Genomic DNA, 17,011 nt, shown 5'->3' with positions numbered 1-17,011 from the left:
GCTCCTCCCCCGCACCGCGGCCGCCTCCACCAACCGGCGGGCGGAGGGGGCGGTGCCGGTCACGCCCCCGGCGCCGATTGGTCCGTGGAGCTGGTGGGCGTGCCGCCGGCCGGCCGATGAATGGAGGCGCCGGGGGGGGAGCGCGCCGGTGGCGCGCGATGGGGTCCGGCGGTGTCGTCGTCAGCGATGGCGGCGTGTGCGGGTTCTGGCGGCGGCTGTCGGGGCCGGAGGAGCGGCGGCTGCTGGAGCTGCTCGCCTACGGGCTGGTGGCGCTGGGCGCCGTCTCCGCCCTACTGCTCCGCTTCGTCCCCATGCCCTACGGCCGGTACTCCTCGCCGCGCTTCGGCTGGCCGCTGCCCGCCCGCCCCGCCTGGGCGCTGCAGGAGCTGCCCTCCCTCCTCGTCCCGCTCGGGCTGGCCGCCTGCGGTGGGGCGGCCGCCGCCGCCTGGCCTAACCGCCTCCTCCTGGGCTGCTTCGTCGTGCACTACGCACACAGGTGCGGCCCCGGGGACGGGCGGTCGGACGGGGGTCGGGGGGGCGGGTCCCGTCGGTGGCCGGAGGGGTGCGGTTCCGCGGCAGGCCGGGGGCCATCCGGGTAGGGGCGGCCGGCTACCGTTTCCGACGGCGGGGATCGGCGCTCTGCTGTGAATTAACCTCCATCGCTTAACGTAGCAATCGCTAACGTCTTTGCCGCAGCTGCTTTGCGGGCAGGCGCGCCGTGTGTTCACGGGAGCGGAGCAGTGCTGGCGGCTCTGGTCGGGTGCTGCGTGGGGTGCTGCGGCACCTCTCAGAAACGGCACGAAAAGGGAGCGCGTGGCCCTCTCGGCACGCAGTATGGTCTGTACCCTATAGCCGTAGCTCTTGTGACGACCCCTGCTCAGGCAAGGACTTGACTGGGTGGACTTAAGAATGCTATCTTCCAGCAAGGGAAGTTCACTTCTGGATGCTGGTATAATTTTGATACAGTGAAATAGTAGCTGTTTTCCAGTCATGGCTTTCAACACAGGACTCGATGATCCTTGTGGGCCCCTTCCAGCTCACGATATTCAATGACTCATTAAAATCCTGGCAAAGTTGAGGCTGAGTGCCCCACATTGTCACGTAGCTGATGGTATCTGGGTGTTCTGTGAAACTTCTCAAGAGAAGGCAGCTTAGCTGGAGCTCGGTTAAGGTTTTGCTGTTCCCTTCAAGTCATGGACAATAGTTACTGGTGATACTCAGCAAGTAACACTGCCACCGTGCTAATACAGCAGGATAGACTTGTCAGGCTAATTTAAGCCGAGTGCATGGCTGATATGCAGTTGTCTTCCGGTGCTTATTGCAAGAGGCTGTTGCTTTTGACCAAAAGTATTCTGTATCCTCAGGTCAAGAGGGATGCAATGTACTGTTGGCCTGGTGGCTGACCAGCTTTGCAAACCTGGGAGTGTGTCTTTACTCCCTCCTATTCCATTCTTAAGAGTAAAGAGATTAGCTTTGGCATGGGATCTTAGCTCATCCTCAGTGTCTGGGAAAAGCAAGAAGCACGAGGCAAAGCTTTGTACAGAAAGCTGAGCTGTACTGCAGTTTCTTCTCCCCAGTTGCTTATTGCTGTTGCTGGCCTAAGGGACTGTTCTGTAGGTGAACGCAGACTGGAAAAGACCTCTGTTATCCAATTCCATTCGTTGTAATATAGCAGGCTTTAAATAATCACATCAATGAATCTGTTACGCTTTCTTAAAAGAGGTTACGGTTTTGCATCCTCTGGAAACGCTCCTTTGAAGCCGTGGTCCTTGGGTAGCTGGAAAACACGTGAAGAATGCTCAGGCTTCTGTAATTCTGCTCCTATATCATTATAGATTGTAATTAAATTGATAGGTGATTGGGAGTTGGCTAGTGATGTGGGGCAGAGCACAAAAACATTCACCTGCTTTTCTTGTTTGGAGCTTGTTTGTTTACTCTCATAATCCCCTGGGAAAAGCAATCAAGATTCCTTTCCCAAATGGGATTGCACCTGTGGATTTGTCATGTCTTTAACAGGTGTCATGGGGTAGACGGAGATTGTCAAGGCAAAGCAATTAATGCTTTTAAGTGACTTTTAGGGCAAGGAGGAAACTGAGCACAGTTAGGGTAATTTCAAGGCGATTGACTTCCCCCCCCTGGAAGTGCTGGTGGGTTTGGTGTAGGGATTGGGAGACCTGGCTTGTTCCAGAAAGCCTGGTGATGCCACTGAGGATTTAGGAACAAAGGAGGGCAAAAATACTCCTTGCCTTTACTGTGCTGGACAAAGTAATTGTCTTGGGTACAAAGTTCAAGATTTCCATTGTAAGGGGAGAGAGGAGTGATCTCATAATTCCAATTAGGCAACAAAATTAACATTGAGGTGTTAAAGCGAGTGTAACTATCCTTCTGAACCGGGATCAAAGGCTTTGGACTATGGATTACAGTTTTGGACATCAGAAGTATCTTTTCTGTTTGTTAATGCAACAGTTTTACTTTCCTTGTTCGCTATAGGGCGCTCATATTTCCTCTTCTGATCCGGGAAGGAAAACCAACACCGTTTTTCACTTTTGTGCTAGCGCTTCTGTTCTGTGTTTACAACGGGTACTTGCAAGGCCGAAGCTTAAGCAACTATGCAGAATACCCTTCAGGCTGGTTAAAAGATCCATGTTTCATTACAGGTGAGTTAAAACATGTTATGAGAACTTTAGGTGTAGTTTTCCTTTGTCTTCATGGAAAGAAATTATTGTTATTATAATTTTATAGTGTCTTTAATCCCATTTTATAACTTTTCTCACAGTTAATTCTCTTGTTTGCTCTAGCTGGAAGCCTTTTAACCTTTTTTATTTTAGAACTGTGAACTGACACCTGTCAGGAAGTGAGGTTACATTTATACTTGAAGACATGTGTATGGTTAATAGGCTAAGATGTTTAGTGGCAAAGTATTGTCTTTGCCCTATTTTTTGTTTCCTAGGCATCTACTTTTGCCTACTGTCAAAAACATGGTATCATTTTCCAAGGAAATCTTTACAAAAGGATCTTTTTGATCTGAAGATAAACAAGAATATTTTTGCCTTGTCAGTCAAAGGCAGAACGCTGGTCTGTGTGCATCCTTGATCTGACCCAGTCCAGTTCTTCTTGTTATTCTGGAGCCGGAGCAAGTTAGTGTTTCTCCCAGATTTCTCAAGCCTTTCACAGCAAGAATAAGAAGCTTTTATCTTTATTGCGGTGTTACTGTGGATGACAATAGAGGGCCACAGTGCTAAATGCTGTCATGACTCTAAGACTGAAGAAATTTAAGTTGAAATAGATTCTCTTGCCAAGATTAGGAGGCAGTACTGCTTGTGCTCTAAAAATGGAGAAATTGAGGTACAAGGGAATGACTTCAGTGGGCGCTAGGCACTTGGACATACTTGAAATTCTTTTGGTACTTTTGAAATTCCAGTCTCCTTAAATCGGAACCAACAAAAAACTGATTAAAAGATCTGTTGATCAAAACTGTTGAAGACTCTGATGCAACACAGGCTTTGTTTTCGGTGTCCTAGTTTAGTACCTTAATCAAAAGATATCTCAATACAATGCTGTAAACAAATCATGAGTCAGGAGCCATAAATCAATTCCTCCTTACCGAAAGATCTTAAGGTAATAAGGCTGTTGCTCAGGTTTCTTTGGTTTTTTTTTTCTTTGAGTTTCAAGGATTTCTGAAAGATGTAAATGTATAAATGATAATAGGTTCATCTGCCTTCAGTTATAAATACTTCTGTGTATGAATTAGTTTGGTTTGGGTTTGTTTGGTGGTTCTTTTTGTTTGTGTGTGTTTGTTTTTGTTTTCAAATAATACCATTTTGGAATATATGCTTATATATATTTATTTATGCTAATTATAAGCAAAGTGTTGCTTTCATGACTATTGTAAGGCAAAATATTGCTTTAAAAAGTTATCCTGAAAACTAAGAAAGTGAAGGCTCCTGGTATACATAGTAACCATTTTAATAGTGTTACTGGCTGGCTTTTTTGAGACTGTTATTACAATAAATCTTTAGGTATAGTTTGGCATGGCTATGAAATGGCCAAACCTAAGACTTCTTGTTTCTTTTATTCCTGTAACTAGAATATCTTTTTTTTTTGTAGTACACATCAACATAATCGGAACATAGCGGATATTTATAATTGTGATTTGGTATTCATCCCAACTAGGTACCTTCAAATATCTGCAGTTTATACTTGTAGCTTTGGTCAACTCAAGTGCAGTAGTGCTGGGTTGTACACTGGATACTCCCTGAACAACTGGACTATTATGTTCTAGTTCTTCAAAAACATCTGGCAGTGTCTTTAAGCCTCTAAAATGACTAAAATTGAGTAGAAGGTCAGAAAATTATAATAGCAAGAAAGTGTATTTGCTGAGGGCTAACAAGGTATTTCTTTGGTCTATATTGAGTTACATGTGGAAGAGAAATGGGAGAGTGTGTACAGGTAGCAGCCAAACAAGGTTCAGCAGTTAGAAGCTGAAACGAGATAAACTTGCAGTGAAGGCAGAAATCTGGAGAAGTGAGGCTGATTAACGGTCATGGTGGGAGGTTTCAAACAACTGATGTGTTCTCTGTCTGTGGAGCCTTAGTATACAGACTGACTTTTCAGATGTTTTAAGAGTTAACTCTGGGAAAGCAATAGCTTATATCTACACCAGCAATTGATTTGGAGCAGCAATACAGTTTAGATGTGGTTCCCTCATGATTTCTCTGGAGTGTGTGTTGGTTTAGTTCAGAGCAGTGAAATTCTCTGTTTTCAGAGGAAATGGAAATGTTCTGCTTCAAATGCAGTACAACGCTTGATAAAACCATGAGCTTGCAAACCACTGTGGGAGCAACTTCATAATCTGTCAGCGTGTACCTTCCACACACATGCTAATAAAAAGCTTGTGAACTTACTAAAAGTACCCGTGACACCCTGAAGCAGTGAATGCTACAAACGGGGGCATATGCACCTGCGTGTTTTACCATATGTTCTTTCCTAATCTGTCTGCACTTCTAGTTGGAAACTCCTTCCTTCCCTTGCTTGCTTTAGCTTCATCAAACCCTTTCCAGTATGCCGTGTGTCTTTTCTTACTCCTTTAAATCCCCATTCAACTACTTCCTTCTAATGTTGATGGCTAACCATGCCCTGCATCAAAACACTTTTCTTTGCAGCAGCTCTGTGAAGTGGAGCAGTACCTGTAAGTGGGAAGGTGCAGATGACAGAACATCAGCACGTAGTCTGTTGCGTGAGGCTTTTTATCTGGCAGTCAGGCAACCAAGCCTGCCTGCCACCTCTGCTCTCTACAGAGAAGAGACACGAGGAGAGCATGGGCATTGCCCATACCTGGACGTGGTCTCGTGGCGGAGGGATGGGAGCTAGTTGGTATCTCTCCTCATATCTGCAGGCATCTGGATGCTCCAAATGATCTCGTGCCTTCTTGGAAAGACTAACCACGCAGCCTGAGCTGAGGCACTGCTCACCTGAAGTGTCTGCCAGGCACTTCCAGCACAGCTGTAGAAACTGGCCGCCTCCCATGCCTGGGCAGCATCTTGCACTGCGTGTTCTTGAAGGCCGGGTTGGGGAGGTGAGCCAGACAGCAGTTACTATCCTGTCACTCTGAAATAGCCTGCAGAACAAGAGTAGGTCTTTTTGTGTGAGATTCTACATGGGCGAGGGTGAAGAGGGCACTGGCACAATAGGGCAGACGTGCTCTTCTCTTGCACTAGGTCATTTGGTAATACAGACCTAGTTACTGTCCTCCTTATGCAAGTGTTCTCCTCCTAGGAACCCAGGCCTTAATCTCCAGGTTTATCCTGATGAAGCAAAAAAGCCTCTTGAGTTTAACAGTCTTGTGAGGTCGTCTATGTGTGGTGCATCCTGTGGTTCAGAGAACCTACCGGAGTACGCTGTGGCTCCCTTCCTGTTCCCACATCCGCGTTTCCCTCTGGGGGAAGCCAAGTCCCGCAGATCGTGGTGGATCACCAGCTCTTGGCTTTGCAGAGCGCGGTCCTAGCCCTCGGCCACGTGAGGATCCGAGGGTGAGGACAGTGAAGTACAGAGTATGGGCACAGGGAACGTGGTTATGCAGTACTTCAGGGGAAAGTGGTCTTCAAATTGAAGAGGGGTGCTGTGAAAACAGCCTATGTTCACCGGGTTGTTGTCCATGAAGCAGGATTTGATTGTCTCCTTCTGATGTGTGGTGGTTTTCAAATAGGAGGGGTAAAAATGCACAAAATCAAGCTAATCTTCTACAGCAATTGGGCACTCTTAAAGCAAGCTCCAGTCTTTTTGCATTACCTGAAAAGTTCTTAGTAGTTCAGATACTAATTTGCAAACAGGTACTGATACAGAATACACTGGTAACATTCTCCAAAATTACAGTGGCATTTCAGAGAAATCAAAGGGTCTCTGATTTCCTCTCCTGAGAAATAAATTTAGTATTCTTTCTAGAACTGGTACTAACTTTCAGTACAGATTTTTCCTCATGCTAATAGTGAAATAAAGTAGTAGAAATATTGTTTGCATTAAGTAGAAGTAATCTGTGTGTTTGTTAAGAAATCTCCTTTCAAATTATTGTATGGATAGAGACAATGACTTGCTTATTTAGTTATATGAATAATATCCCTTGTTTTTCAAGGTAGTCTCAATCTTCTCTGGCAATTTGCAAATTGATACATGATCACAAATGCTAAGAGAAGCAAACTATTTTTGTGGCTGGATGCCGTGGGGATTCAAGATTCTCTGTTTGGATAGAGATCTGTTTTGAAGGAAAAAGTTTAAATGATCTGTTTTCCTAAAAGTAGAATTCAACAGCATTTGAATTACTCACCCTGTGGTTTTGAACATTGTCATTACATGAATTGGTCTGTAAATTCCTCGTTACATTTATCTAATCTATCTCATGATGATGTAATTACATTGAATATATAGTTGAAAGGATTATGGTAAAATTTTACTACAACAGACACTTTGCAAGTGGCATCTACACACCTTGATTTCTAATGGGAACTTACGGCACGGTGCTGTATGAACAAAAGGTTCAGAAACATGCTTTTCACAGGACTAAATTCTGCTACTGTTTTGTAATGTAAGCAGATTGTAACAAGCTAATCAAACAACATTTTTTTATTTATATAGGTAAATATGGAGAGAGCTTTCACACAGAAATGTCAGTTTCTCTGCAGAGCAGTCATTTTCTCCTAATCCATGTGGACGCAGACAGCTAGGTCCTTTACGTAAACACAGCCCCCAAGGGATTGAGAGAGGAAAGCTGCCTATCTAGCAACTTGTTTGAGAGGCAAGGTCTGCTTACATCTGTAGCTTCACTTTGAAATGTAGCTTAAGTCTTGGTAAAGTATACTCTGACAACCTACTTGTCTGGCAACATGGCCTCATACATCTGGATATCTACTTAGTGTCTTTGCTCTTGTACTACCGGATTTCTCTGTATTGAAGGAGAACCATCTGAAAGATTCGTTATGGGTGCAAAAAGACAAAGCTTTCTTTACCTGGTGTGTGAAGCGACTTTGCTCTAGAAGCACATCACTGACATTTTCTTTGGAATTTAAATAAAAATCAGTGACTTTGGAGGTGGATTCAAAAAAAATACAATGCATCTACTCTCAAAACACTAATCCTGTCTGCTGCTAGTAACAAAGAACGCTGCCTTCAAAGGAAAATAACATGGGTAACGTGTAGCCAAGGACTCAAAATAGTAGGGTGAAAATACTGAATTTGAATCCTAAATTCCTTTTGATTTATCCCATGCAATTACAGCAAGATATAAGCATGCAGAAAGTGACAATCTCAGTTTTCATGAAAGCCAGGTATAAATGGTAAAACCATTTTGCTGAATGACACAAGTAAATGGTGTGTGAATTCCTTCACAATTTTATTATTCCTTTGATTGCATGGAAGTCTGCTGTGGAAACTTGTATATTGTCAGTAAAAACAAAAAAGCCGGGGGAGACTGAGGTGTCTCCCTCTGGCAGGAATGAGAATGGCTGTTTCTTTCAGTGTTTAAAACTTTAGTGTATTTGTTTTTCTATGTGGAAGTTAGGGAAATATACACAGTACATCTGTATATATGCACATGCATACATTTGTTTATATAAGTCTAGCAACATAAGAATGAACTTTATACTTGCAGTACTATTCCTATCTAGAGACCTGTTGATTACTGTGAACTGTGCTGACTGAAGAGCTCAGTGTGGGACTGGGATTGCGCAGGATGTCACCAGAATTGCTTGTAATGCTTACATTTCTACTGCTTTGAGATAATATGCCTAATATGCAATATATAACTGTAGTTTTTCTGAACAAGCACTTTGGCTCAGTGTATTATTAAAGATAGTATTTTAAATATTTCTCCTCAGGTTTTATAGGGTGGTTGACTGGCATGGCAATCAATATTCATTCTGATCATATTCTCAGGAATCTGAGAAAACCAGGGGAAAGTGGTTACAAGATACCAAGAGGTAAGTAAAAATGGTACAGAAATTTTTGTAGCAGAAGAAGCACCTCTGATGAGGAGACACACAGAGAGCTGAGACTGTTCAGCCTTGAGAAGAGGAGGCTCAGGGGAATCTTATCAATGTGTATAAATACCTGATGGGGGAGAATGAAGAACAGGGAGCTGGGCTTTTCTCAGTGGTGCCCAGTGACAGGACCGGAGGCACTGGGCACAAACACATGATATTACATCTGAACACAGTTTTTGCTGTGGGGGTGGTCAAACACTGGCACAGGTTGCCCAGAGAGGTTGTGTGGTCTCCATCTGTGGAGATACTCAAAACTGGACTGGACATGGTCCTGGGCAACTGGCTCTAGCTGCCCCTGCTTTTGATGATCTCGGGAGGTCCCTTCCAACCTAACATGATTCTGCCTAGAAGGTGACCTTCTAACGCTTGGTGTCTTTTAGGGGAGATATTGTTTATGATGTAAGAGGAAACTGGAAATAGCAGTTCGTTGTCTACCTCAAGAAGTGATTTCATAGTGTGGGAAATGTTTGGGGTTTTTTTTTCCTCTTAAGCCAAGTATTTGAAGGGATCCGTTTCATGATATCGTGTGGCTTGTGAGTCTGAATTTCTTGACCAACTCTGGCTGTATTTTTAGAAAGTGGTAAAAATGTAACATAGCATTCCACAACTTTTATGAGAATCAGCAGGTGGGTGGAGGAAGACAACCTAAATTATCATCCCAGTGTGGGGGCAGGAAAGGGGAGGCAGAAAGTACTGGGCAGCTGTGTGTGGCTGGCCCCTCTTAGGTTGTCCCATGTAGCAAGAGGGAGGGATCATAGGTAACCTGAGAGTGACGACTGCTGCGGTAAGGGAGGCACGGGGAAAAGAGGACAGAAATCCAAAGAAAGTTAGGCATTATAAATTCTGGCCTTCACGGGCAAATGGAGAATATGAAAGGATTTCTTATGGAGCCATTGAAGTGTTAAGGTTTATTGACACTTTTGGAAACATTAGACTCTTCCAGGTGTATTACGCTCAGTGGGAGTAGAAAAATAAGTTACCTCTGAATTCTGCTGTTTCTCTAAGTTTTTCCTGTAGTTGTTGCTCTCTCTTGGGCTTTAGTGAGATTATTTTTTTTAATAAGACTGGAAGAAATAGATATATAAGGCAGTAGACTGTTACTTTTCACCAAGAAGATAACGTTATAATTTTAATAGATGTAAATCTGAATGCCCATGTGAAAAATGAGTATGAACATACCGTACTATGTTCAGTGTACAAAACAGTTCTGAAGGAAATAAGATGTTATTTGCTGCATGATCAGAAGGAGTTGGTCTTTTGGATATTGCTTATCCAGTTTAAGTGCTTGAATTCTGCTTCCCTTTTGTTACAAAAGCGAAGGAATTAAAGCAACGTCAAAACATGTCCTTTATTACATTTGGCAAATACTTGTTTGTTTAGTCCCGCTAGTAAAGCACATAATGAGATGTTATCAATTTGTATACTAACTTTGGAATTAGGGTGCAAGTTCTTATTTTATAAAATTCCCAGCAGGTGGGTACTCGTTGTTTATGCATAATTGGCTGTAAAACACATTTAACACTGACTGCCAATTATTCTTTCATTGAGTGTCAGGGCTCAAGCAGTAGAGGAACAAAAGGGCAATGCATTTTAAGCAAGAGGATAAGTTTGGAAGTTTAATTAATAATAATAATATTGTTCATAATTGATTTAATATCTGAAGTACTTAAAGTGTATGCTAACTAACCCTATGAGTATTTTCTGGGACTCTTAAAAGGGAGCATATTTTCTATTTTTACATATTTTAAAAAAGGTTTAGTTTATGATCAAAGAGCCAGTTTGATATCATCGTTGAATAATTATTTACAGAGGCATGAACTCGCTTCTGATACTGGTAAATCTGCTTTTCTTTCATGATTTAAAGAGGAAAAATGCAGCTGGAGAAGGTCTGTCTTAGAATGAGGTCTGAAGTGATCCTCCATAGTACAGCTTGAACTGAAAAACACTGCCTTCAAAAAATAGAGAGACATTGGTGATGTAGCTCTTATTTGACTAACAGTAAAAGATAGCATTGGGGTTCTCCTTGATTAAGGTGCTTTTAAAACAATTCTGTTTGGCTTTCAGGGGGAATGTTTGAGTATGTCAGTGGAGCCAACTTTTTCGGAGAGATCCTGGAATGGTTTGGGTTTGCCCTTGCCTGCTGCACTATTGAAAGCCTTGCATTTGCGTTGTGTACGCTTTTCATCTTGGGTTCAAGGGCAAAACAACACCACCAGTAAGTGTTTGTGTCTTATAATTTCTGTTGTCTCTATGCCACACTTCATTTCCATTTCACATCATCCCACAGGGATGTTGCAGAGCAAGTTTTGTGAAAGACTGCTACTTCAGTGGAGGATATGATAGAGAATACTCTTGAGTAATATTAAGCATTACAGAATTTCAACGGGATAGTACTGGGCATAAACACACACAGTGTACGATGAGGTGGTCAACGTCGTGGATCTGTAAAGATTATAGACAAGTTTTGGAAAATTGTCTTAATTGATCACATACTATACTTTCCCTTGTGGCTCAAACTTGTTTCTATAATATTAAAATTTTGAAAATCACTCTAAAGTCTTCTGTAACAGGCACACTTTATAGTCAAGTCTATATCCTATTGTTTATAATCAAGTGTATAGACAATATGAAAACAGTTCTGGTAGATGATATTTAATAAAGTCTCTGCTCTATAATTAAACAGTCCAACTGCTAATGTACTGTATTCATAATGTGGCTTTCCTGCTAACAAAAGGATCATAGTTTGAGAAGACTTGAAAGGATTCTCTTTAAGGAGTAGCATGTTTAAAAGAATTTGAACACCTTAATCTTATTTTGGTTATGCTTAGCTTCCTGCTTTGGTTCTCATGCTGAAACTTAGAGGCATAAGAGGAAATAAACATGAATTTATCAAGGAAGTAGGTTGAAAAAAATATCATTGCTAACTGTCTGTTAGGGCAGCCATGGCTATGTCTAGTAGGGTCTTGAAAACCTCCAGAAATGGAGGTTTTCCTGCACCTTGTTTGTAGGGTGTTCCAGGTCTGTATTACCCTCCCAGTGAACAAGGTTTTTATACTATCTAAGCTGAACCTTCCAAGCCTGTCACTATTTCTCCTTGTTTTACCACCTGCTACCATGGAGCAGAGTCACAGAATATCTTCGGTTGGGAGGAGCATCTGAAGGTTGTCCAGTCCAGCTATCTGGTGTGACCTGCTCCAGCCAGGGCTAACCACGACGCTATACCTGGTTGCCCAGGACCTCATCCAGTTGAGTTTCAAGTGTCTCCAAGGGTGGAGGCTTCAGCACAACTCTGACAAAGCCCTGGAACAGGATTTTTCTCATTCTTGTGGGGAAGAGGGTTTTTTCCTTACGTCCAGTTGGAATTTTCCATGTTGCAACTTTTATCCCCTGCCACTTGTCCACTTGTTGTGTGCCTCCAGAAAGGGTATGGCTCTGTCTTCTCTCTAATGTCGCTGTAGGTAGTGGAAGACTGCAGTTAGATCTGCTTAATTTCCTTTCCAGGCTGAACAAGCCTAGTATCCTGAACCTCTCCTCTTGTATGTCCAAGCTATGCAGTCATCTTAATGACCATCTGCTGGATTCTTCTCCAGTTTGTGGACATCTCTATTGCACAGGAACCTGAAAACTGGAGGCAGTAATGCAGGTGCAGGCTCTCAACCACTGAGTAGCGGAGAATAAGCACTTCCCCTGACTTGGTGGCTCTATACTTGTTAAAGCAGGACAGTATGCTGTTAGCCTTCGTCATTACAGGGATCATTACTGACTCATGTTCAATTTGTCTACCAGGATGTCCGCATCCTTTTGTGCAGAGCTGCTATCTAGCCAGTCAGTCTCTGGCCTGCACTTTTGCATGGGGCCATTGCATTCCAGCTGCAAGAGTTTGCATTTCTTTCATAGTTTTGATCCATTGTCTTAACTCCCAGTACCTGTAGGCAGCAGTAACAGAGCCTCTTAGTCTCTTCCCCGCCAGACTAAGCAATGCCAGGTTCCTCAGCCTCTCCTTGTATATTATGTTCTTCAGGCTCAAATTCCATGATTGGTTTCTGTCTGTCTTAAGCCTTGACAGTGCTATTTCAGAGCTCTTGACTTACAGAGCATTATGAAAAGCTAAATGTTGTTAAAGGAAGTAATTTGCACTAAAGGAAAAATGCATAAAAATGGAAGAGGGGTGCAGAAAAAACCCAACTAAAAATAGCAAATCCATGTAAGTGAAGAAATATTTTTGTGTAGTCTGTTTAGTTTGAAAAACTTAGAATAAATGACTGAAAAGTATAAATAGTGTGATGCTGGTATTCCACAGCTGCAGGTTAATGTGCATTGCATGTTTTGTTCCCTGCTTATTCCAGCTTTGATCTTGCAGTTAGCTATTGATATGAATACCTGCAGCTTTGAAGCTAATTCTTTTTTTTTATTTTAGAGAAGCAGAAGAATAAATATTTGAAAATGGGAGTAAATGTGTTTGTTATATAAGATGGCCAGACAAATAATAACACTTGGTATCACTATGCATTTATTCTTTTAAAATTGTCTGGGTTTTAAAATAGTGATGGACTTTGAGGGTGATTAGCAGTAAGGCTAGTGTAATTTTTGTCACATTCAGTTCAATTATCCAAATCCTGACTGGAACTGAAGATGTTTCTGTCCAGAACAGGACTGTCAAACATATGTTGAAGTATCCCTTGCTTCCACATGAAGTCATTATACAATTTGACATGTTATTCCCTTGAATGTTTTTGATTTTCTTTTTTTCCCTTCTACTTCTAAAATGCAAATACTCAGGATGCATAACTACATACATTTTGCAACAACAGACTACTCCTTCCCTGGCTGCTCTCACCACATCTGGTGAGATTTCCCATTGCTCGCAGCAGTAACTTTCTTTCACTGTAGTTGGTGATTAGATGTCATTAAGATGAGTATGGTAAATGGCAGTTTTCTGTCCAGAGTAGGTTCTAAAGGCATTTGTGGGGGGTTGTAGCCAGAAAATATATGGATTACATTGAATGCATTGTACCATTACTTAATTTCCTCAACAGCATTTTGAAGACTCAGTACTCATCAGATTTCTGTCTTTGTTTTTCAGATGGTACCTTGAGAAATTTGAAGACTACCCAAAGAACAGAAAAATTGTGATCCCATTTGTGTACTGAGCTGTACTTTTAACACCATTTTTGAAATGAATGTGTTTTGTAACAGCTGACACTTTACAGGTGTTGGCTGGTTAACAGCATACTCTGATCATCACTGTGACAAAGCCTTTGCATCAGTGCTACTATTAGTTACTGCTTTTCCTCTTAATGAAAACCAGGATCTGATGGACAGGGTGAATAGGAACAGAAATGCTTTTCCAACAGTGGAGCACCATCATAAATACATTAGGCACTGTGTCTGAATTCACGTCGTGGAAAGTATTGTACAGGACTTCTCGTACTTTCTTTTCTGCCTATGCAGGCTTCTGCTGTTCCCACTCGATCTAGCCAGACTATGCTGAGGATTGTGCCGTGAGCCCAGTCACACTCACTGCAGTCTGGATGGGGTGTTCTGCCTGTTATTTGTCTGCATGCACAAATGGGGTTGACTTTTTTGCCTTGCCTTCCTAATCCTTCCTTCCCCCCACCTGCATTTTCTGGAGAACTGATGATGCAGATGAAGGACATGAGATGAGACTAGCTGCTGTTAGGTGAGAGAGTGTGTTCTTCCTCCTCTTTGCACTCTTACACAGCAATGGACAGTGGGTAGGTAATACTTAATGCCATTTACATTAACAGTTGTAGTGCTGCCTTTCCCAAATAATAGATAAGATTGTCATCTACCTCTCAAATTTGATGACTATCTCAATATTCAATACGTGTTTTCTCACTCAACCCTGTTTGTGGAAGGCATTCTTTATTTGCAATACTTAGGCCAGTCTATCACTGTTAACAATTGTGTAATGTTTTCTAGCTTTATAAAAAAACCTTAAGATTTTTACAAAATTCTTACTATGCTGTTTAAAAAAAATTAAGTGTCTTCCTTTTCCTGTTGAGAACAGTCTAGATTACTTTATATTCCAAAAATCTGGAATCTTTTAGTGCTGTTTGCTTTATTAGTGTCAGTTCTCATACACCCTTGTTTTTCTCCCAAAGGACTCCAGAAGGATTTCAGAAACATGATGGCATCCCAAGTGTACTGACTTTTGAGTTTCAGGCACATCTGTGTCCTTTGCATGCTTGTGGTATTAAAGAATTTTTTAGAATAGCTGAAAAAAATAATCTAAGAAATTCTACAGAAAACTTAAAAAACAACCCAAACGCAACATGAACCAAAAACCCCCAAACCAACAACCAAATAATAATTAAAAAACAAAACCCCAAACAAATAAACAAAAATCCCCAAACCTTTCCACAAAACCCAAAACCTCTGCTGCTAATATACTTTAGAAATCAATGGAAATCAAACTTTTGCCAAGTGTTTTCTGATCTGTTTACGCTGTATATGTTGGGTTATGTTCTTCAAAACAAATTGGTAATATAATTTTGTCAGATGCTGAGTTTTCCAGTATGGTATTGCAGTAAGCTTTGTCTAGAGCTCAAAATTCTGTCTTTGCTGTTGAGTTACACTGCTGTAGTAATCAAAGTCACGTATCTGATGAACTTTACCTTTAAATTTTTAGTTATTACTTTAAAGATAGTACATTCAGGAAATGGGCTGTGAAAAAGGACTTTGTGACCCAAGCTTCTGCTTAACAGTTGTTTCTTCCTCCTCTCCTTTCTGCTGTGTTTATACAGTCCTTACTGCACTGAAGTCTTGGCTATCAGTAAGGATTTATTCAGTGGTGTGAAGAAGTGTAACAAAAATTTCTATCATTATTGACTGAAATAGTCAAAGGAAGGAGGGGAGCGGAACTGGCAGTCCTACAGTGATAACTTGCCTACGGCTAAGCCCTTGGACTGTCAGTTCCTCCTCATAGTGTTTGTTTGGGATGACCGATCCTGCTTTCAGCTGATATCCCACAAGTCCAGCTTTGGGAGAACATAGGAATACCTGTTCCTTTGATGCCAGTGTCATTACTTGATTCTCAAATTGTTTAATCACTTCGTTAGTGTTGACATCTTTTCTTAGTGTTTTACAGGATGTTTGAGGCTTCCCCTGTTGTTTTTGTTATCACACTATCATTTGACATTTGATCCTAGCTGTTTTGATGAACACTAAGTCATGAAGTTCCCTGGGGAGAGGGTGGTGGAGAGGATGATTTACTCCTCAGTGCTAAAGTGGAGTTAGTAGACAATAAAAGTTCAATAGGATCATTTAAAGCATATTCTGAAGAGAAGTTTGGAAACCTGGTCTTATATATCTAGATATTTCTAAACCCTATATCAAATTTCTGTGGCAGTTTTTAAAATCTTGGTATCTAAATCATCCAGCTATCAAAATCTGTTTTAGGGGAAAAAATACAGGATTCAGAAAGCACTATCTGCTTGAGGTGTTTAAATACTTGCACCATTTATGATGAATTAATATCTTATATCTTTAGGGATATTTGTTAAAAAATGACTAATGGGACAACCAACCAATAAAAAAGATCTGGCTGTGGCACGTTAGTCTCAAATGCATCACCACTTTTTTTTTTTCCTTTTATGAAACGGCAAAGATTCTCTTAATAGTAAACAGCGAGAGAAACTGCTTAGTGTTCAGTTTGTCTCCTTACGTTCAAGAGCTGTAGTTCTCTAGTCAGTAGTATTTATCATAGTTTACAGAAAATTTGTACTGATGCCTCAGTTTTGCTCTGGTGCTATGCTGCTAAATATTTATCTTGACTAAAGGTTCAGCTGGTTCGCTCACATAATGTTCATTTATGGTCTACCTATAGCAGGATGGGGATCTGAAATGTGATGCTCTGACAGCTTATCCATGTTCTTTCTCTTGTTACAGAAAAGGAAAAGCTAAGGTCTATGGGATGTGAATGTCAGTGTGTTTACAAATTGTAGTTAATTGGATTATAAAGAAAGAAGAAAAAAGAACAGAGAAGAAGGTTTTGTTCTTTGTGTGTTTATATTTTGTATTCTCATTATACTGCTGGAACCTTCCTTAAGTAAAGTACAGCATTTATTTGAGGCAGTTCATTAGAGTGCAAGTCTTACAATGAGTGGCTGAGGGACCTGGGGTTGTTCAGCCTGGAGAAAAGGAGGCTGAGGGGAGACCTTATTGCTCTCCACAAACACCTGAAAGGAGGTTGTAACAAGGTGGGTACTGGTCTCTTCTATCAAGTAAGAAGGGATGGGACAAGAGGAAATGGCCTCAAGTTGCTCCAGGGCAGGTTTAGATTGCATATTAGGAAAAGAATTCTTCACCAAAAGGGTTGTCAAGCACTGCAACAGGCACTGCTTAGGGAAGTGGTTGAGTCACCATCCCTGGAGGATTTAAAAGATGTGTAGATGTGGTGCTTAGGGACATGGTTTAGTGGTGGACTTGGCAGTGCTAGGTTCATGGTTGCACTTGAT

At 41.6% G+C, this 17,011-nt stretch overlaps 1 protein-coding gene across 1 annotated transcript; it reads left to right on the top strand.

Moving 5' to 3' along the window:
- The first annotated feature begins 101 nt into the window (after positions 1-101).
- Positions 102-15,068, top strand: SRD5A1 (steroid 5 alpha-reductase 1). The gene is made up of 5 exons (XM_075052396.1): positions 102-496; positions 2,491-2,657; positions 8,367-8,468; positions 10,596-10,746; positions 13,615-15,068. The coding sequence occupies exons 1-5, from the start codon at positions 117-119 to the stop codon at positions 13,679-13,681; spliced, it is 867 nt and encodes a 288-aa protein (XP_074908497.1). The 5' UTR covers positions 102-116; the 3' UTR covers positions 13,682-15,068.
- Positions 15,069-17,011: the final 1,943 nt, after the last annotated feature.

Source organism: Buteo buteo, chromosome 20 (genome assembly GCF_964188355.1).
Source record: "Buteo buteo chromosome 20, bButBut1.hap1.1, whole genome shotgun sequence".
NCBI lineage: Eukaryota > Metazoa > Chordata > Aves > Accipitriformes > Accipitridae > Buteo > Buteo buteo.
Note: the sequence above shows the minus strand (reverse complement) of the source record. Positions and strands in the feature narration are given on the sequence as shown.